General features: G+C 38.0%; 2 protein-coding genes across 5 annotated transcripts; one reads left to right on the top strand and one right to left on the bottom strand.

Moving 5' to 3' along the window:
* On the top strand, window positions 1–6,481 carry cbx1b (chromobox homolog 1b (HP1 beta homolog Drosophila)). 2 transcript variants are annotated; one of them, XM_052103074.1, is made up of 6 exons: window positions 1–148; window positions 645–711; window positions 2,732–2,906; window positions 4,266–4,416; window positions 4,560–4,654; window positions 4,801–6,481. In XM_052103074.1, the coding sequence occupies exons 2-6, from the start codon at window positions 666–668 to the stop codon at window positions 4,943–4,945; spliced, it is 612 nt and encodes a 203-aa protein (XP_051959034.1). In that variant the 5' UTR covers window positions 1–148; window positions 645–665; the 3' UTR covers window positions 4,946–6,481. The 2 variants fall into 2 exon arrangements, with proteins under 2 accessions (XP_051959034.1, XP_051959035.1); XM_052103075.1 differs by lacking the exon at window positions 645–711 and having other exon boundaries at window positions 5–148.
* A 1,629-nt stretch (window positions 6,482–8,110) lies between these two features.
* nfe2l1b (nfe2 like bZIP transcription factor 1b) lies at window positions 8,111–21,366 on the bottom strand. Of its 3 annotated transcripts, none has more exons than XM_052103048.1 (6): window positions 21,139–21,366; window positions 19,520–20,383; window positions 14,502–14,729; window positions 14,250–14,339; window positions 14,008–14,139; window positions 8,111–12,515 (listed from the first exon to the last, which is right to left on the bottom strand). In XM_052103048.1, the coding sequence occupies exons 2-6, from the start codon at window positions 20,066–20,068 to the stop codon at window positions 11,139–11,141; spliced, it is 2,376 nt and encodes a 791-aa protein (XP_051959008.1). In that variant the 5' UTR covers window positions 20,069–20,383; window positions 21,139–21,366; the 3' UTR covers window positions 8,111–11,138. The 3 variants fall into 3 exon arrangements, with proteins under 3 accessions (XP_051959008.1, XP_051959009.1, XP_051959010.1); XM_052103049.1 differs by having other exon boundaries at window positions 14,250–14,300; XM_052103050.1 differs by lacking the exon at window positions 21,139–21,366 and adding an exon at window positions 17,626–17,730 and having other exon boundaries at window positions 19,520–19,553.
* Between the last annotated feature and the right edge of the window lie 1,458 nt (window positions 21,367–22,824).

Genomic DNA, 22,824 nt, shown 5'->3' with positions numbered 1-22,824 from the left:
TCATTTTTATAGCGGAAGTGGGCGGGAATAACTGCAACATTGAGCAGCAGCACAAAAGATCTTCTGTTATAATCACTGCTGCCCGTTTACTTTGGATTTAAATACATGCTTATCATCTTAATTTCATCTATTTCTCTGCGAGATACAAGTAAGTGCATTCATTTTATTTTTGCGTGCTCGTGCATATTGTGTTTTGGTTGTAAAATCGCTGTGACAAATAGTGCAATAATAAGGGCTGCGGCAAGGATGCAAGCTGATTTGACCACAACAGACATCTAATAGCGTGCATGCTCAACTGTGTCTAAAAATAATTGAAGATTTCAGTAAAATAATGCTCTGCAACGTTCCACTCGTCTAGCATGTGAAGCATGCAATGCATTAATACAAAATTATGTTTTTTGTTTGTTTTTTTCTCGTGCATGGTGGCTTGTTCGGTCTTAAATGTATAACTGTTTAGTGTTTGCCATATTTTGCATGCAGATGGTTCACTTGCATTCCTCAGCTAAATCAACACACAACGTTCAGATCAATGTTCGAGTGACATGTGTTTACGAAACCTTCCATATCGATAAAGCCCACAGTTAATATTTCAGTCATTTTTATTTGTTTTATAATAATTTATAAGTTTCTTTATATATTTCCAGCTGTTAAGAGCCCTTGGAAATATGAGCCAAACGCCAGAGCCTTCAGCCGATGCTGCTGTGACTGAAGGTTTGGATTTGTTACCCTTATTAGTTTGAAACGCATGTAAAACCGATACAAATACAACAAAACAGAAACCGTAAAAATACCGTAGTTACTACAGTTATTGATATGACTGTAAAACCACAATACATTAAAGGAATATTCCGGGTTCAATACAAGTTAAGCTCAATCACAGCATTTATGGGATAATAACTAAAACAAAACAAAAAAATTATAATTTTTACTTGCACCTCCTTTTCTTAAAAACAAAACAAAAGCGATAATCTGTGTTACAATGGAAGTGAATGGGGCCAATCTGTTTCAAAAGTTTAGACACAAGTCATTAACAATATGTGTGTTAACATGATTTTAGTGTGATAAAATAATTGAATTGTTGTGTGTTTAAAGTTATAGACAAACTTTGTTGTCATGACTATGTAATAAAAATATTATGATTTAAATAACTTTACAGCTCAGATAATATGTGTTTTACCTGAAGAATAGGTTCCTTTCTAAAATTATAAACTTCACATTTTTGCCTTTAAACCCTACAAAAATTGGCCCCATTCACTTCCATTGTAAGTGCCTCACTGTAATCTCGATTTTTCTATTTTTTTTAAGAAAAGGAGCAAGAAGTCAAATAATTTATGTTAATTAAATCAGCCAAAACATTCAAACCACAGCCTAATATCAAGTAGCCTCATGCTGCCAAAACAGCTCTGATCTGTCGATGCATAGACTCCACAAGACCTCTAAAAGGTGTCCTGTGGTATCTGTCACATGATGTTAGCAGCAGATCATTTTAAGTCCTATAAATTGTGAGGTTGGTCCAGCATATTCCATAGATGCTCAATTGGATTGAGATCTGGGGAATTTGTCATGTTCCTCAAACCATTCCTTAACAATTTTTGCAGTGTGGCAGGGCGCATTGTCCTGCTGAAAGAAGCCACTGCCATCAGGGAATACCATTGCCATGTGATCTTTAACAATCTTTAGAAAGGTGGTAACGTGTCAAAGTAACATCCACATGAATGCTAGGATGCAAGGTTTCCCAGCAGAATATTGCCCAGAGCATCACACTGTCTTCACCGGCCTGCCTTCTTCCTATAGTGCATCCTGCTGTCATCTCTTCCAGGTAAACAACACACACGCACCCGGCCGTCCACATGATCTAAAAGAAAACATAATTAATTAGACCAGGCCACCTTCCTCCATTGCTCCATGGTCCAGTTCTGATGCTCACGTGCGGATTGTAGGTGCTTTCGGCGGTGGACGGGTCATCATGGGCGCTCTGACCGGTCTGCGGCTATGCAGCCCCATACGCAGCAAGCTGCGATGCACTGTGTGTTCTTACAATTTCTATCATGGCCAGCGTTAAGTTTTTCAGCTATTTGTGCTACAGTAGCTCTTCTGTTGAATCAGACCAGACAGGCTAGCCTTTGTTCCCCACATGCGTCAATGAGCCTATGACCCTGTTGCCGGTCCACCGGCCTCAACTCCTTCACTAATAACCACTGCATACTGCGAACACCGCACAAGACCTGCTGTTTTGGAGATACTCTGACCAAGTCATCTAGCCATCACAATTTGGCCCTTGTCAAAGTTACTCAGATCCTTACGCTTGCCAATTTGTCCTGCTTCCAACATATGAAACTCAAGAACTGACTGTTTATATATAGTCCACCCCTTGGTAGGTGCCATTGTAACAATATAATCAATGTAATTCACTTCACCTGTCAGTGGTTTTAATATTGTGGCTGATCAGTGTATATGCTGTCGATTCAGCTTAACTTGTATTTAACCCAGAATATTCCTTTAAAATGGGATCGCCTTCAAACAGTGTAAGACACTTTCAGAATCGTTTTCATTTTAGGATGCACAACAATTTTTTATTGTTGTGGTTGCTAAAATCAAGTTAAAAAAGTTTTATTGTAGTAATAATAGCTATAGTAACTATGGTATTTTGACATAAGGTTTGGCAAATTTAGTTTTTGGCCAACTTCAGTGCCTCTAAATGTTGATTGTTTACTGTCCTTCTTGTACCCAGCTCCAGTTTCTCAATCTGAGCCCAAGCAATCAACAGCTGGAAAGAAACAGAACAAAAAGAAAGTAGAAGAGGTGGTGGAGGAAGAAGAAGAAGAATATGTTGTGGAGAAGGTCCTGGATCGGCGTGTAGTGAAGGGAAGAGTTGAATTCCTCCTCAAGTGGAAAGGCTTTACTGAGTGGGTATCTGTATTTATTGATTGCAGATTGATTTTATGCATGAATATTTTCATTAGATACTAACAGTTTGTAATTACTCTCTTTTGACTTACGATTTTATGCAATAGAGGTAGACCAATATATCGGTTTTACAGATTAATCAGAGCCGATATTTGCTTTTTTAAATTCCTCTTTGGTCTGCACTGGAGGTTTATTTGTTCTACAGTTTAATAGAGGCCTCTAGAGGTGAAATAACAGCAATGATTATTTGCAGGAATTTATTTTATCTAAATCTATAAACAATGTGTGCATTTACATGCATGTTCATACACCAATTATGCATTAGTCGGCTTGTCATAAATAGCGTTGAGAATAAATCGATCGACACTGATAGATTTTTGCCCACCTCCTCAATTTTGCATTTCTTGTTAACACCTTTACCAGCCTTCTTACTGGCTTATCCAATGTGCACAATGTTGTATGCATGCCTCTTCACACTTTGACTTCAAAAGCATAGAATAATTATTTTGAATCACAAGTAAATGCGGGTTTCTTGTTTTAACACATTTTTTTATAAGCTGATTTTTTAGGAGCTATGTCAGTTGGCTCATTGACATTATTAACCTATATTTGTGTCCTCACTTCAATGCATATTTTGATTAGATAATCAGGTTTTCTAAATTTAAGCCAAGGCATATGAATAAAAATGTGACTACCGGTATATGAAAATGTGCACTGTCAGCACATGCAGTAAATCTTGTCTCCAACGTAATATCTTTTAAATACTAATAAATCTAATTCCTTATTAAACCTCATCTTGTGAAAATGTACTTTATATATACAAAACCCTCCATCTGGTGATGATATAGGCTTATACATCAAGTTATATATAAAAAAACTTAATTTGGTAAATATCTAAATATAGAGCATTCTAGTCTCCATCATTGCAAAATAAGAGTCCCCGGTGTGTTTTGGGCTTGTTTATAGTTAAAAGTCCCACTTTATGCACCAAATCGGCATTTATTACTGGTTATTGTTGGGATTTTGGTTGACAAATAAACTGCATATAGAATTTGTTTATTTTATTCTTATTTATTTTTTGACTCTTGTAGCCTTCATGCCTGTACCCGTCACAGCATGGAAAGACTAGGATATATACAGGATATATAGTATATATATATATATATATATATATATATATATATATATATATTTTTTTTTAAACTATCAACTGATTAATAGGTTATCAGCATTTTTCTCACCTCTGAGTGTGCTAATCCTCTATCGGTTGGCCTCTGCAGTACAATGGTACCTTTGTTGTATTTAATATTAACATTTTTATGTCAAAATGTGTTTACTCTGCACAACTGGATTCTCAGCGAGGACAACACCTGGGAACCAGAAGACAACCTGGACTGTCCTGATCTCATAGCAGAATTCCTTCAGTCGCAGAAAACTGCTGAATCTGGAGGCAAGAGGCGGGCTGAGACAGATGGTGATGGAAAGGAGTCTAAAAAACGCAAAGATGAGGTAGGAGTTTTGAAGATCTAAGGATTTGAAGTCCATCGTTCCTTGTGTATAAGCTGGCCAGGAAGTGTCTTTTAAAAATTTAGAGCACCAAAGGAAATGAAATGGGCTAAACAGTGTCTTACATGCCATTTCTCTTAATTTAGCCTGAGAAACTCAGAGGTTTTGCACGTGGTTTGGATCCTGAGAGGATTATTGGTGCTACAGACTCAAGTGGAGAACTCATGTTCCTCATGAAATGGTTTGTATGGAAATTGTTACCTGTAAAGAAACAAGTGCTGGATTAGAGGGACAGTTCCTGACCAGCATTACTCAAAAAAGAATCCATCTTGGAGGACAAATAGTTGATCAGTTGTTAATGTCATCTTATATATTTTCATGCTACAGGAAAAACTCTGATGAAGCCGATCTTGTACCAGCCAAGGAGGCGAATGTAAAGTGTCCACAAGTTGTCATTTCTTTTTACGAGGAACGCCTCACCTGGCATTCATACCCTACTGAAGAGGACGAAAAGAAGGATGACAAAAACTAGACATAAAAGATGTATGGGACAGTTATTTTCAGTCGTGGCCATTGAATTGCATATTCAATTGTGTTCTCCTTTGATGGCAAAAGAAAGATTTCCAAAACAAAGAAAAAACAATATTATAAACTGTAATCTACATAGGTTTCAGCCTATTTTAATTTTGTCACCATTGCCTTAGATAAAGCTTATACAACATTTGCTGTTTCAGTGTGCGTGACAGGTCACATGACTGTGCACCTTTAATGTATTCTTCATTCTTTTTAATAACATTTTATTGACATTCATTAAACCCATTAAGAGAGATTCACAGACTGTAAATCATACATGTGAAATAGTGGAGTCCTTTAAAAGTTGTTTCATGTTGAAAATGTTGAAGCTGTCCCCTATCCCTGTGTAGATTACAGTGTTTAGTCTATCATACTGGATCAGATTCATTTGATGCTGTAGCAGTCTCAAAAACTTCCTGATATGATAATCCTTAAAGGAAAAGTTAACCCAAAAATAGAAATTCTCTCATCATTAACTCACCCTTATGCCATCCCAGATATGTATGACTTTCTTTCTTCTGCAGAACACAAACTAAGATTTGTAGAAGAATATCTCAGCTCTGTTGGTCAATACAATGCAAGTCAATAGCAAACAAAACTTTGCATAAAAGTATTCCATATAACTCCAGTGGTTTAATGAAGCGATCTAATCAGTTTTGGGTGAAAACAGACCAAAATGTAATTCCTTTTCACTTCAATTGCAATTGATGGATTTCATTTATGATGGCTTTATGTTAATTGTTTTTGAGCTTCAGAGTTTTGGTTACCATTTACTTGCAGTGTATGGACATACAGAGCTGAGATATTCTTTAGAATGTGGCATGGGGGTGAGTAAATGATGAGAGGATTTTCAATTTTGGGTGAATTATTTCTTTAATTTTATGTACATATTACTAATGTTGAAGTATTACTGCCTTAACAAATTATAAAGAAAATTAAAATTGTATACATCTGTCAGTACAGGTGGTCACTGAATGCATAACCGAATCTAGAAAGGCCTGTGAAAAAGGAGGTACAGATTAGGGCAGAAATATTGGCCTTATTTAGTATACAGACCTGGCTTCCATATGATTGGTTTTATAAAGACATGCCAGAAGCTGTTACTATTCTGTTCATTTGGCCATGTCTGGTATTACCATAGGTGCTATATGTGAGTCAGCCCCATTGAATATTAAGATACAAGTATTTCTTGTCTTGACATTGTGTTTGTACATATGATTTTGTAAAAAACAAAACAAAAGCACATCATTTTTTAGCACATCAGCATCACTATGTACAGTCACTTGGAGTTTTGTTGTTACTTTGATTCTTGTCTTATTACTGTTACACAGCAAAGTAGAATTGTAACATTCTTTTAAAGAAATTTAAAGTACATTTTATGTTAACAATTGTATGCTAGTTTTGTTTAATCATGGTATTATTGCATGTTATCAAAGTGCATTTGCCATTTAATGACCATTTTCAAAAATAAAAAGCTTTGATGTAATTGTCAAAACTGGAAATAAAAAAAATGCGTATTGCTTTTATTATCGTCTAGATCAGTGGTTCTAAACTGGCAGGACATAACCTAAAAATGTGTCAAAGTTCTGCTCCGATAAGATAAAACAATGCTAAATCCTTGCAAGATCAAAGAAAATATTACCCAGACTTTGTTAAATATGGGTTCACTTGTTAGTCTGCTTAATTACAGTTCTGTTGTTTATGCATTTATAATATTTTCAATTTTACTATTAGGTCTACTGTATATCACGTTAATAATTTGGCTTATTGCTGGACATATGCAGTTCATCATAATAAATGTTTGATTTTTAGGACTTTTTTATAATAATTTATTAATATTAGGTACAATGTTGTGTCACCACTTAATTTCAAAAGTAAAATTTGGGACCTGAAGCAAAACCAGTTCAGAACCACCATACTCCCAAAAATGTATTAAACTTTTATTTTAGAACCAAGCATTCTAAAAGTATGGGGACCCCCAGGGGGCTACAAGCACACAGCCATAATAGCACATGTACAACACCTATTTCATGTGTGTTTACATCTAGAAGACATGTTGTTTGCTCTTCTGCAATATGCCTATAAGAGGCGTGTCAATAAGTATGTCTCGGATGTCAATAAGATATTCAGCAGACATCTTTGAAACATTTATAATTTAGAATGTTTGTAAATCTGATCATTTACATCTCAGAGACGTACTTGTGCTATCTGGGATGCGTCTCTCATTGGTGGGTGTACAATTTAATATGAATTCACCACCACATATTATTGTGATGAATCCTCTTGAGATCAGGTTGAATTTTTGTTGTTGTTTTCTTTTTTTTTTTTTTTACCTTAGTCTTAAGTAATTTAAAAGTTATAGAGCAGTGAGGTGGACATTAACTACTAAAGGGGAAAACCTATGGGGGAGTCTTCAACACAGGGCTGGCCCCCATGGTCTCATAAAAGAGGTTATGCGAGTGACTGGAGTGTGCTGTAGTGTAACATTCAGGGCTGTAAGTATATACTTAACCAGTTTACCTCCCAAAATTAGTTTGCATAGTAGAGGTGATTTTAGCTTAATACACGAGTACAGAAACAGCTTTCATAATACTAGCAATTACTGTAAGAATCAGTATTTGAAGAAAAGTCAACCCCGTTTTGTTACAAGATTCCATTTGCAATGAGTCTTAAGGTCCTTTCCCAGTGCAGGAACAAAAGCCTGTTTTAGGTACTTTTTCGTAAGAACCCATTTTGCCATTACACCCATTCGCTTTCATTGTATGGAAAAACAGAGCTGAAGAATGCTTATAAAGATCTTCATTTCGGTTCAGCTGAAGATGGAAAGACAAACACATCTGGGATGGCTTAAAGGTGAGTAAATCGTGAGAGAATCATTATTTTTGGGTGAACTAATCCTTTAAGTGGGCAGTCCTTATATTTTTCACCTCTGTATGTTTTGGTCTTAAATACAGAAATGAGAAAATATAGAAGTCTACCACTGACTGTGAGCTCCAGCAGACCAAATCCAGATAAATGCCATCGCCAAATGTCTTGAGCATCCGTCCTGATAACTACAGACAGGTCAACTTTCACGCACAGATAAAACAATCACACTGAACAAAGAAACAGGCATCATTTATCAGTGCTCGCTTTCAATACCCCATACATACAATGTACTGTATATCACTTTAGTTTTTCATGTGATTACATGGGAGTGATGGAGAATGAACAGATTTTCAAGTGACCCTTAAATTTGCAACCCCACAGTGGACAGCTTTGAATTCATATTTCTGACAGAAGAGTTCCTTTTGTTGAATTACAAAAATTTTCACTTAAAAAACAAACAAAAACAAGTAAATTAAACAAAGGTTTATTAATTAATAAAAGAACAATTCCAGATTGCCAGCAAATCTCTCAACATTAATCAAATAGGAATACTCTGAACAGGCAAATTTAAAGAAGGTGCAAAAGGGCCTGGCTAAACCAAGCAATCAGGACAAGAGACAAACAGAACATAAAAATATTAACAAACAAACAAGACAAACAAAAAGAACAGTGCTTAAAGACAAGTAGTTATGACATTGTAACATGGATTCAAAGTTCATCTAATGAATCGCTCATCTTTTTTCATTATCTCTAACCCAACTATACTAATTATTTGTAACCAGTAAATAAAGATTGTCTCTTTATCCTTTTGGAGACAAAAATAAAATTTTCTTGCATATTTATTCATGTTGCACCAAACTAGATGCTGACTGTGCCACATGGTACTATATGAACAGTGTAGAAGCAAGCGACAGAGACTTACAGGAGAGAATGAAGATGAACATTATGTATATTGGACATTGATATCAGTGTTACTGTCGACCCCCCCCCCCCATTTCAATGATATGCCAGTGACTAGGTCAGCTGTTTTCTTAGGCTGCACTAAAGCACAATCCAGTTGGTTTATTGGCACAAACCTAACAGCTTAAACCTCACTCAATTAACAATGAAGGTACTATTGTAGAAGTAGTGTGTGTGTGTATGTGCAGTGGGTAACATATTTGCAAAATAAAAGTGAGAGACAGAGGTTTACATCACACATTAATCTAAGACGTTTGACCCAGCTAAGGAATATCTGGATTCCTTAGAATGAGCTGTGTCTGGAACTAATGTAAATTTTTTGTTAACAATAAAATTAGTTCCTTAAGAAGAAAACACTACAACAGAAAGAAAACCACTGGCATAAGATACCCCGCAACAGAACATTTTGGCCTGCAACAAAGGCTAAAAATGAACTTTAGCAAATTAGTTCATTTCAGTTAATCTTACATAACAACAACTCCAGACTTATCACATAATTCAGATGCATACACTAGGAAGCCACTTACCAGGTGTCCAATGTCTAATGGCTTTGTAACAGTTAAAAGATGGGAAAGGAGGAGGCGGGAAAACCAACATAAATAAATGTGCAGCATGGCTGACCCCCGGCATGACGCATTCCCCTCCCTTCCTTGAGGGTGGGGGCGTTGCGTTTCAGACTGTGCCTACCGGCAGGTCTTCCTCACTTTTTTGGAGCCCTGGGAGAGACGAGTGGAGGGACAGTTGAGAGGGAAAGAGCAAGGCGGAGCAACATAGAGAGAGAGAGAGAAAAACTTGTTCGCCGGCTCCCGGACACACTGTCGCCCAGTCCTCTACCGCTCCTCTGCCCTCTAGCAGACGCCAGCTTGCTCCTCCCCCTGCGGACAACAGTGAGTCCTCCGGCTCTCGGCAGGGACCCTCCATCCCCAGTCAGACAGCCACGGCTGCTGCTTTGGTGGACGGAAGCGGCAAGTACTCTGCGACAGCGCATCCCTCCTCCTTCCAGGGTTTCAGCACCACTGTAACAGTTAAAATATGGGCAGGGAGGAGGCAGGAATTGGCTGAACATTAAACATAAAGTTTAATGGTAAACTTAAAACTAACATAAACAAATGTGCAGCACAGCCACATGCATCTATCTCTCCATTGACCTGGCGCCTCAGTCTCATCTTTATCCCCCTTCCGGCTGATTAGCCCGATTCAGGGCAGGCCGTGTGTCTTCAAGGCTCAGCCCCGCCCTACTCCTCATCACAGGCTTTTTAAAAAGTCTAGTATGCACATGGGAGAATAACATAAAAACCTGACAGGAGGGACTTTCCCCAACAGAAGAGGAAAAAAGTTAAAGACCAAAATCTTATAATCAAACTACAGTGTTGATTTATAGTGCAGAAAAGTGTCCAGAAGCTGATTTATTAGTAATGCAGAGTGCATCCATCTTCCATCTTTACCTCTTCTTATCCAATTATTTTCCTTAAGCCTCAAAGCTAAATTACTATTTGTTATGTTCTCCCAGCTACTTGACAAATGGCATTGAATGTCCCGAGATATTTCTGGTGAGATTTCTATCCAATGACAGAAATGTACTATTTTCATTCTTTAGAAGTGAAAATGTGAATTTAAATCAACACCATTATTTGACCAGTGTGATTTTGTTATGGGAACAAAAGAGTCATACAACACAACCTTTGGTTAGTATTGACCTCCCTGTATTTTCTTTTGGCTTCTCAATACTTTTAGCTTTTTAATGCTCAGCCTAGCAGGCTCTTTCTTCCAGCTCTCCAAATCAAGGGGTTCTTAATCAACCACCAATGTGATCCCAGGGTACGGCCAAAGAACATAGCCCTGGGCCAATGCTACAAATTCTAACAATCCTTCCATCCTCATTGTCAACAACATACATTAGTTTCATGTGTATTTTCATTGGCTAATTTTTTTGGGACCATCATGTCAGCTCTTCCAATTTATCACAAGGGCATCTTGTCAGTGTCCTTTGTTAAAGATGGACCTATGCCCTCCAAGGCCTCACATTCTTCTCAATTCTTTCCATTCATCTGAAAGTGCCCTTTGCTCAAATCCTTCTCAATACATGTACATCAATGAAAAAAATCAGTTCTACATAAAGCACATTTGCTTTAATGCTGCTTTCAGGAGAAAATGTCTGAACTAAAAAGGAACACAAAAAACCCAAAGCAGGAAGAGTAGGAATAAATTGATGCAATTTTCTTCTCCTTGCTAGATTCTTTTCAAAGAAAAAGGCTTCCTTGCCTTTTAAAATACTTTATGGTAGTGCTTTTGCAAAACATAAAAAGGGCAGCAGTTCATGCTCCTCACTTCTTTTTGTCCTTCTGCTTCTTGTCAGGCTTGTTGCCTTGTTCTGTGGTCATACTACGAGGCATGAGGAGAACGCTACCGTCAGGGCTGCACTGCAGAAAGTACTCGCTAGCAGAGTAGGGTCTGCCTTCCTCATCCCGCAGTTGTGCAAACACTTCCTGGTAAAGTTTCTGAAACTTCTGATTCATCTGGCTGATGCACTTAAGGCACTCCATCTTCTCCTTCTGCAGCCGAGCCTTATCGCATCGTAGATCCTGCATGCCCTGCTCAAGGTTAAGGATGGTATCTAGCTTGCGCTTGCGGCAGTTCTGTGCTGCCATCTTGTTTTTTCCGCGCCGGCGGATGTCACGAATGAGGGCGAGCTGGTCCTCATTAAGATGATGCTTTGCCAGAAGCTCATTGAACTCGTCAACAGGCAGGTTAATGATCTTTTCATTCGAGAATGGGATGTCCATGGCTCTTGCCCTACGTTCATCACGGCTTGACTGCCTGTCCTCACAGTCTAATGGTGGATGGAGCTTTGTTTGCTGCAGTTGTTTGTCTCTGCCTTTCTTGTTATTGGACTCACACAACAGAGAGCACTCGGAGTAGGATGATGCCAGTGGTAGATTGTAGGTGTGGTTGTGATTGACACTTTCCAAACGTGGAATGCCATGGAACTGAGAAGGATCTTGGTGGCTCATGCGGCACAGCTTGCTATACTCTGGCTGGTAACCTCCGACTGCTCCTTCCTCCACTTCTGCTGTGGCTGCCTCAGAGTCAGTGCTGTAGCCTACAGCACCTTCTTCTGAGAATGTGGCAGAAGTAGATGAGGACGATGCCGCAGATGAGCAGGATGTCTCAGAGTTGCTGGGAGAGGCCGGGCTATGGCTGGAGTCCAATGAAAGACCGGAGTCTGAATCAAGCTCATCCTCAAGCTGAGAAGCCTGGGCTTGGCTAAAGCCCTCTTCCATTGCAAGGTCTAGCAGGCTAATTTCGTCAAGCATAGACTCTTCCAGCAGGCTGGAGAAAGGGTCTGGCAGTACAGGAGTGTTGGTTATGTTGGTTGTACTGTTTAGAGGTGGTGGGAGAAAGATTCCAGTAAGGTTAGTAGCTCCAAATGTTGAATTGATGTTGGAGGAATTGCTGGAAGAAAGCCTGACTAAGGTAGGCTGCTGCCCCCCAGTGGAATCCAACTCAGGGTTGAAGAGTGTTGGGAAGTCCTGGCTGCAGCTGGGAAGTGAAGCCTGGTGGAGGCTAACATCCTGATTAATTAGATTGGATTGTGGGAGACTAAAACTCCCCATTGTGGAGGATTCTGTAGTGTTGGCATTATTATTATTGGGGTCATTATTCATGGTGACGTTTACTGCAGTATTGTTTACCTCCATGTCCTGAAAAAGAGGTCATAAATGTTATATTATTTTAAGTATGTCTCCCTATAATTTTATATGACACTTTGATGTGAATCAAGGTTATTGTTAACAAAAGCAACCACATAGAATTAAATTAGCAGGGGAAAATATTTTTGTTATCTAAAATAAAAATAACAATCTGCATGTCAAAAAAAAAAAAAAAACTGAAGCTATAAATGTGCTATACAATATGAATGCAAACTTAATAGAACAGAAAACAAGTCTTCGTATTTTCAATGCTGGATGATCTGATTTAAATAGTCTCTCAGGCCTGATTTCTGACTTTTGGTGTATTCATTCAAGAAGCAGATGACTGATTGATGCAGAGAACATCCAACAACAGCTTGTCATATGTGAATTTTAGGGGCATGTACATCTCAACAATCATTAACATAAAAATATCTCTGTGATATATTGCACAGATGACAAAAAACGAATTAGAGTCTAGTTTAATTGACTTCAAACAAAACTTCTGAACGTATTACATGCCATAATCTTCGCAAACCCTGTGAAATCAAAATGAAAATGTAGCTACTTTTAATAATATCTATTAGCTTTAAGGTCCCATATATGCTACTGTACTTCAAAACATTGACTAAATTTGTTTTCAGAACATTTATGCATTTAAAATCTGCCATCACTCTCTTCCAGCTAAAAAGGCTCAAGAACATTCATGAATTATCACGATCAATAATTAGCACTGCACTTTATTAATCTATAATCTCACACTGGACAGTCAACATATTCTCCTCAATATACTACTTCATATACATATATATACATATATATTTCATATACTCCTTACTTATTGTATTGTATATTGTGTATTCTATATTGTGTGTATTGTATATAATTATCGTGTTGTGTAAGTATGTGTACATTTGATATGTAAATTGTGTTGTGTAAGTATGTTGTTTACTGTAATTGGTATATGTCTCGTCACTGTCATGACTGCTATGTTGCTCAGAACTGCACACAAGAATTTCACCTACTGTTGCACTTGTGTACATGGTAGTGTGACAATAAAGTGATATGGTTTGATTTGAATTTACAAAGAGATTAAGAAACTGTCCAATCAAATGCATTCTAAAATGAGAATGCACCCTCCCCTACAACTTTTTAGGGCACCCGGCTGTGTCCTAACTGGTGCTGATCATGCCTTCGCAGGATACTTTGAAGGGAGCACAATCCATGCTGTAGGATTGTTCCAAACAGAATTTCTAATAAGAATCACTAAAAAAGTGAGTGTTTTTAATAATATTTTTTGGTGCTATAATGAAAGAAAACAAACTACACCCTAAATAAAAACTAAAAATAGCCAATTCCACAATACAAAAGAAATAAAAACATTTTATGCATTATTAAAACTAACACTAAAATTAAACTGAAAACCAAAGCACAAAACAAAATAAAAACTAGTCGAATTTTAAAACTATAGAAACTCTGATGTGAATGCATTAAGTGTGCAAACCTGCAGCTCCATTATGGACATGATGTCCTGCCACTGCTGCTCCATGTCTAGTGGTGTATCAGACTGGGATAGAGAGGGCTGAATAGGTAGCCCATGTGAAGTAGAGGGAGTTTCCTCAGTTGGATCTCTCATCTGCGAAGTGGAACCAGACAAAAATAAATAAAATGTCAAATCACACACACAAAAAAAACATCATTAGGTCAGGCCATGTTTTAATGTGTATTGTAAAATTCAGCTGCTACCTCTGGTTCCTCTCCAAATGGAAAGGTGGCCTCCAGAAGCCTCAGACATTCCTGCAGGGATAATGAAGTTTGAGCACCAAGACTGGTAAGCTAGTTAAGATGACAAAAAAGGTCAATGTAATTTACAAGGTTGACAAGAACTGATCTGCATCTACAGTTTACCAGCCTCTAAGTATTTTAAAAGCATTATGCAACAAAACCTAGCTGTGCCCCTCACACTTTTCTGGAATCCTAGCATATTACAGTACATACCTCCTCAGGTATGCTCTCTCCTGTCTCTCCATCAACATGCGTTAGGCTCTGCACGGCTTGCAGATTAAGTCCATTTCTCCAGTTTTCCTCTCTTTCACCTGCCTCCTCATTCTCTTCATTAGGTTTATCAGCCTCACTATCCTTCTGTCGACTGCTATAGTTAAATACTTCTCGTCCAGCACCAAGGTCAATATCCTGCCTCCAAAGGATGTCTATGAGGTCAATGTCCTAAAAATATATTAATCAAAGGGGATGGTAATCAAACATATTCAAGCAGACCTTTGGAGGGCTAAGATTAATACATAACAAAATAAATCCATTTGATGACAGAAATGATACAAAATACTTCAGTTCTAATTTGTCTGTGTAGAATTGTCCCAAGCATATATTCATAAATACATCGCAAAAGAACAATTTTTTTTCCTAAACAAATTAACAGCTACATATAGGGCCCCACAATTTCAACAATGCAGAAAGGAATCATGGATTCCAGTCATAAAATCGAAACTAACGTAATATCAACATATTGTAAAGGGATTAATGGAAAGGAGGATGCGAGAACCGGCTTGACGATATAAATAATACTTTAATATAAATCTCCCACACATATATAGGGTAAAATGAATGTTTGAATGCACTTCTATAATCAATCTTGATGATGATTAAACCACAAAAGACTGTGATTTAATAAAAAAATACACAGTTTGTATGTGCTGCGCACTTCAAAGTGAATGTGTGAAGCCAGCCGCTCATACACAAAAAAGCGTCATGAGAACAGTCCCTCTAATGACTAAATAGTCTCTAAACATGAGAATCACACGTGCTCTTGTAGGTAGACAGAGAGCAGAACACTCTTTAACCTTGAAGCATGCAGCACATGCTGACTATATATGTATATAATTAAATCATGTCACATGACAAAACGAGATGGCGGATCAAACAAAAGTGTATCTGGTAAAAAACCTTATTACTTTTTACATCAAAATCTGTTTGTGTCCAAAGAGCAGCATCTGTATCATCTGATGTGCCAACTTGAAAATGTCAGTGTTTTATCACAAACGAGCACACTGTTAATCACATTGTCCTCATATGAGGAAATTGGGACTTTATTTATTAGCAACCAAGACCTGAAAACCTGGAAAATGCTGTCTTCGGTGGCTGTATACATATGTAGGATGAAAATAATGTGCTTTTCAAATTGTTCTGAGACCAGTTCATTCATTCAAAATGCTGCTTGTTAAGCCATTTACTGATTAGGCAGCAAGGAAGCAAGACCGCTATAGCTTTCCTACACATCGAAGTGCATTCACACCTGACTTCAGTTTTGACGTTCATTTCCAGGCAGCAGATGACATTTTGCACTGACTGACATGTTTGGCATTCATTAGACTATGTTGAACAGTACATAGATTCAGAATTAAGTAAATTATGAATTTAACATGGTTGGCAATGATTTGACTATATTGACCAATACTTTAGCTGTGTTCCACTTAAAATTTTTATGGATGTACCTCGCTAACTTCCCGCCGTCTCAAAGACTTCGATGTACATCATTGCTTGCATTGTGCCAGTCCCTACTATACTGGTGGAAAATCTGCAATGGGTTTAAATGGAATGGCCTAATGGTGCGTTCCAGAATATTCAGAACTCTGAATTTTCCCACTGTCTACTTCAAAACGATGATCCTTTATCAGCCTTTATCCCTCTCTGAGGCTTGATTAGCCTGATTAGGGGCCGGGTGTGCAGCATGACCCGGCTCCACCCTCCGCCCTGTCACATTCCTCCCTCGTTCTCACAGGCATGACGTACACCCCCCCTCTTTTCGTCTGCAAGTCATCCCCGCCGGGACAGGGGGAGGGAACAACAACAATTAAAAACACAGGGGGTACTCCCTGTAACAGTGCAGTACCCCCTAAATACCAAAGTAAAATATAAAAAAAGAGAAGCAACAATAACTAAAAACACAGGGGGTACTCCCTCTAACAGTGCAGTACCCCCTAAAAACCAAAGTCAAATTTAAAAGAGAGGGAAAGGCCATCGCATAGTGGTAGCGGGAGAGAGAGAGAGGAGAGAGAGAGAAAAAAAAACTTGCTGGTTCTCTGAGATGCCGTAGCTTGGTCTTCGGCCACTACTCCACCCGCTAGCGGATGACAGCCGAACCTCCCCGGGTGGATCGGAGGCAGTTCTTCGGCCCCTGGTGGACGGAACACCCCGCCGCATTCTTGGTTGACAGTAGGGGTCTCCCCTGCCCCTGGCAGCGGTAACCACTCCAGGTGGTTAGTTGGGAGCCCCTCCTCCCCTCGAGGTCGGCGGCCGTTCCTCCACTTCCAGGCAGCCGGGCTCCTCCGGCGGATAGCGCGGCTGCTACTTTGGGGTGGACATTAGTGCCGAGAACTCCACTACGGGGCATCCCTCCTCCTTCCCGGGTTTCCACACCATTGTAAAGGGTTTAAGGGAAAGGAGAAGGCGAGAACCGGCTTGATAATATAAATAATATTTTAATAAGGAACTTAAACAAAAAGACAGACACACAAAAGTGTCAGACAGCTAATAGCCTTTTCCCCTCTCTGAGGCTTGATTGGCCTGATTAGGGGTCGAGTGTGCAGCATCACGACCCAGCACCACCTCCGCCCTGTCACACAAACTTTTAAGTATTTACACTGTATCTAATGTATGAATATGCAATACACAATAAACATACAAGAGGATGTTAAAAAGTTGTTTGTGTATCAATCGATGCCTTCTTTTTAACCTATATTTGCTCATTAAATAGCTACTAAACAGCCAGCTAGCTAGCATCTTGAAGACCATGCCATTATATTTTATATGAGTACATGTGGCAGTGACATATGATTGACTAGAACAAATAAAAGGAATAGATTCAGAATTGATTAAGTAAATTTTGATTTCAACATGGTAGCTGAAACATCAATGTATGTGGCATGACAACTAGCTTTCCAACTAGATCCTGCATTGGCGAGCAATTCAGAAGTTATCATCCTATTACCTACCCTATTCCCCTCAAAAACAAACAAAAAAGCTCCAGAGGGCTAAAAGGTGATAATCATTCACAACTCACTTCTTAAGCGATTCTTAATGGAAATTATTTTTGGAAAAACCCTACCATATGGATTGTGCTCCCTTCGAAGTGCCCTGTGAAGTTATCATCAGCGCAGGTGAGAACAGCCATGTGTGCTGATCAGATGTAGGGGGAGGGTGTGTTCTCGTTCTAGAAAGCATTTGATTGGACAAAATTAATGCAGTAAACTGTGAGTCATACATTTTTCTGGGTCCATTTAGCCAGAAGAGAGAGACTTCTTATATCTTCTAAAAATTAATTGTGTCAATGTTTAGAAGTACACTAGCATATAGATTACTAAAGTTAATAGATGTGGACTAAAAGCAGCAACACTTTTATTTTGATTTCTTGAGTCTTTAAAAGTGAAGTGGAACACAGCCTTTGATTCAGAATTGTTTAAGCTAATTTCTGACTGTTCAAATGCCAAGGCACATGCTACAACTTGTCTGCTTGACAATGCAGAGAGAGAACATTAAGATTTTGTTGCCAAACTAGGGAGAACAAACAAAAAAATAATAATTTGTTTAGGGTTGGTATCATAGGTTTTGTTGTTTTATTTTTCCTTACTTGCTGTTTATCGCCTCATTTTGGCTATATGCACTATTACAGCTGTTTGAAGTTAAATATTATCTCTTTTAGGAGTCATCAGGATTATCAAATCAGCATACATTTGTTTTATAGGCACATTTCTGGTTCATGTTACATCTGCCAAACCTTAAATAGCAGCAAGTCCAAATTACAAGCTTTTACATGACACATATTTTTCAAACGAGAAGCTTTTAATTAATCAGCTAGCAGTTCCAAGTTAAAGGATTAAAATATATATCAGTTATCAGTATCGGCCACAATGAGCTGTTTGGTTATTGTATCGGCCCAGAAATTATTGGTTATCGTATCGGCCCAGAAATTTCATATCAGTCCATCCCTACCTTTAATCACTTCTACAGCCCATCCATTAGCAATGAGCAGTGAGATGGAAAGTACAGTAGAGAGAGCGGGTCAGTCAAAAGCAGAGCGCCAATCATAACATTGGGTGTGAACTGTCAAGTCTTAAGGGACAAGCAGCACCAAAACTGCATGTTTCTGACAGAGGGTCAGAATGAGGGTGGAAAATGATCATGTTTTACAAATTTTGGTGCAAAAAACCTTTACTAAAATCATAGGCGAACCTCAAAGGGCATTAAAATAATAATAAAAATGCATGTCATGAACCCTTTAATGTTCTTCTGTGCAGCACTGTGTTAGACAAAAAATAACTCCAGTGTTGTGTTTTGGATCATGCTCTGAGGATCTGTATTGAAGCATTTAATTTGATACAAATAATGCAATGGTATGTTGAAAAGTAATTGTTCTGTTTTATTTGATTAAAGTTCTAAGAATTAGATTGTGTTTTTTTTTGATGATGATAACATTTTATCAAACCAAAAAGATGGAATTTGGTATAAAAATTTATAGATTTCATAGGGCCCAATAAATACCCTGTGGTAAGATCCGGTAATGATCACGAGTTGATGACCTCTATCTATGAGCAAGTCTACAACTAGCCTTAGAACTACACCAAATCTCTATATAATCCAGAGTGATATTTGTCCTACAAATCAAAATCAAAGCTTTGACATTGCTATGAAATGTATTAGGTGGCTTAGGATAAAGCATCTTAAATAACATTCTTTTTAGTTCAGCTACCAAGCTTTAAGAGAAATGCGGTCCTATCCCCGAGAGAGGGACATTATTGAGGCCACACCCTGTCAGACCACTTTTGAAAGGGGTTATAATTTAGAGAATACCAATACCAGAAAACTATTACATCACTCAACATACTTAATAGCCAGTACACATTACACTAAACAAGCAAAAGACAATAATATAGCACTGTTTGAACATAGACCAGAGTGAATCTAATTACAATAGGTTAAGCTAAAACACACAGCTACTGTACCTCTTTGGAGAGGTCGTCATTGCTCTGTCGTTCCCCTTGCTCCTGATTGTCCTCAGGGGCCACAGCTCCCAGACTGTCCTCTCCACTGAGGCTGTAAGTTGTCTCAGAAGCACCTCCAGCCCCTCTCATGGCTGAGGCTTCGTTGTTCACGTCCTCCAGGCTGCCCCCATTGTCCAGGGCAATGCTGGGGCCAGACTGGCTGGTTGCTGAAACCACAGTCTCAGGGTCACGATGCACCAGCCAGGCACTCAGCTCGGTGCTGGGCACGCGCAGATGATCAAGCGAGCGCACCTGGTTCAGCAACCGACGAGTGGCAAAAAAATGGTCCAGGTCCACACTTTTAGGATGGATGCCATAGCCGTCCAGGGTGTTACGGATATTGTGGAACTGTGTCTGGGTGTAGGCCGAGCTGGGGCCCAGGATGATCTCACGTAGTGGGGGGAGCTGATTATATAAGTAAGTGTCCAAGTCTACCCTTACCCCAACTAGACTCAGGAGGATAGTGAGCTGAATAAGACCCTCTGTGAAGTACTTTTTCAAGTAAAGCATTTCTTTGCAAAGGAACAAAAAAAGAAAAGAAAAAAACTAAAAAGCAAAAACAAAAATGACACACAAATAAAAGTCAAACCGATTTAGGTTACAAACAGTCTTTTATAAAATATAAAACTGAAGCAGATTTAAATGAAAGACACAAAATAAAGGGGTAGTCTTCCTTTTCCAGTCATGTGCGTCTTAAAAAAACAGAACCAAAGATAAAGGTAATATAAATTATAATCCTTGATGAAATAATTATCACTTCAGTATTGTCCACCTTTTATCCAAGGTATCTGTTTGCGTACATTCACGTTCAAAACTTTGTCCAGCCTGCACAGAAAAAGGAGGAAAAACTCTTTATTAAAACGGCCCCATTGTTTTAATTCACAAGGAAAACTATTATAAAATTCTGACTTTCAAATTTGCACAACATTAATTCTAATGATTAAACAAGTAGGCTAAAATAAAAGATCACAATAAACAACAATATAACAAATATTTTAAGTGCCTATTTACAGTCTTAATGTAAAAGTTATTATAAACATTAATGACCCACACCCACCCATCTATCCCTGTAACCTTCTAAAAACAACTACGAAAATAAATAGCCAATGTTCGCCGCCAATAAACTGCTGATCAGTGGATGAGTTTCGGCCTGATGTCACTAACTTTACTGTTTTCCCCTCCCTAATAAAACCTAATTTAAACACGAATTACTTGTCCATTCCCCGGGAAATATTGACCTCTCACACTTCGCTATCAGAGCCCAAACCCCGTTTGCAACAAGTGGCGCAACAGCCTCTGATTGGCCAAGAAGCCTGTCATTCATTATCTCCACCATTTACAGCCAATAGGGGAGGCGAGCCTTGACAGGCTTCTACACGGGACATTGAATTAATAATAACAACCTTTTATTAAATGTACAGTTTAATGTATTGGTTAAAATAACAGCTCAAAATAGTTCCTGCAGTCAAATCAAAGCTGTCTACCACAATGCCACAGTTACCTCCAAACTGGCAATTTAGAAAGCTATAGCTAACTTAGCCCGCTAGCACAGCATCAAAATAGTCTTATTTCATACTTACTCAGGGAGTGTTTTCTTACAAATGACTCAGAATGTCTCCATATGCTTACACGGCCACGGCCACGGTCATTAGTCACTTCCAGCTATCTACGCCCTTAAATTCTTATATATATATATATATAAGAATATATATATATATATATATGGTTGTCACTCCTCTCTTGGTTTGAATGGCCCACCATGACTTGCAAAATTTCCTCTGGCCGACAACTTGCATGAAACTGAAGCGCCTCTGTACATGCTACCACTGCGCATGTGTAGAATATTCTAGTACACTTCTTCTTCTTTGGGGTTTTGTCGTTTACAAGCACCTTATGCACATACCGCCTCCTGCTGCTTTTCTTTTCTTTTTTTTTTTGCAACCATCACGGGTGATCTTTCTACCTTTCTTCTTATGTTTGTTTTGGGTTCTGCGTGTCCATCTCACATGCCTAAACCACACCATGTGAGTTCCTTCTATATCAGTGTGCATGTAGTGTTATGTTAATAACATAAATGTTATCTTCCGTATAATATAAGTTTGTCTAAACCTGTGTCTTTCAAAAAAGTCATAATTACTCTTTGATTAATTTGGTTTTGTTTACCTTTCCCTAAGATCCAGTTGATCATACATATATTTTGTATTACCTTGAAAGGTCTCATATTCTTTCTTTCTATATAATATGTTCTACATTTCAATATTATGTATTCTACTGTTTCCCACAGAATATCTGTGTGTATTATGTTTACCTATTAAATGTAATGACGTATTAAGCCCTGTATGTCTACACTGCAATCTAGATAGAATCACCTCCCCTTTCCTATATCGCCCTAAATTGAATGCCTCCTACACTGATGTATGTATCCTATAATAAAATCTTCCTGTACTGCATAAATCCCATTTCATCTGCCTCTCTTTTTGAATACTTGATTTAATTATTGATTTAATTGATCCTCTAACTAATGGAACCTCAATATAAATAATGTTTCTCCTAAATACTTTTTTTATTTTAATTTTTGCCAACATATCTGCCATTTAATTTCCATAAACTCCTGTGCGTGCCAGTCCCAAAAAAAATGTTACATATATTTTCATGTTTTCTAGTGATGTGATACTAGATTATTAAGTGCTGACAATTTATCATTTGAGATAATTGATCAGAATCCCGCATTGTATACGAAATCTATAAACAAGACATCATTAATTTAATATAATATAAATTATATATATATATATATATATATATATATATATATATATATATATATATATATATATATATATATATATATTTCAGAAGACTTCACTTATAAGACAAAATACAAAATTGAGTGGTGGTGGCGTAGTGGCTAAAGCACAGGGCTATTAATCAGATGGTTGCTGGTTCTAACCCCATGGCCACCACCATTGTGTCCTTGAGCAAGGCACTTAACTCCAGGTTGTTCAAGGGGGATTGTAATAATTGCACTGTAAGTCGCTTTGGATAAAAGCGTCTGCCAAATTCATAAATGATAATGAAATTTGATGAGTTTATGTATTATTTCATTTAGCCTTTATACTGATATAAAACAATCAGAGTCATCAGGCTGTATTATTAACCTTTGTATATTTATTTTCTTTTTAAAAAGTTGCTTTAACAGTCCTCCTACTGTTCACATATTCATTCCACCTTCCCTGTTCAGTGCTCAATGTTGTTGTTGTTGTAAA

This window comes from Xyrauchen texanus, chromosome 33, assembly GCF_025860055.1.
Source record: "Xyrauchen texanus isolate HMW12.3.18 chromosome 33, RBS_HiC_50CHRs, whole genome shotgun sequence".
NCBI classification, from domain to species: domain Eukaryota; kingdom Metazoa; phylum Chordata; class Actinopteri; order Cypriniformes; family Catostomidae; genus Xyrauchen; species Xyrauchen texanus.
This window is presented reverse-complemented; position numbering and strand designations above follow the sequence as displayed.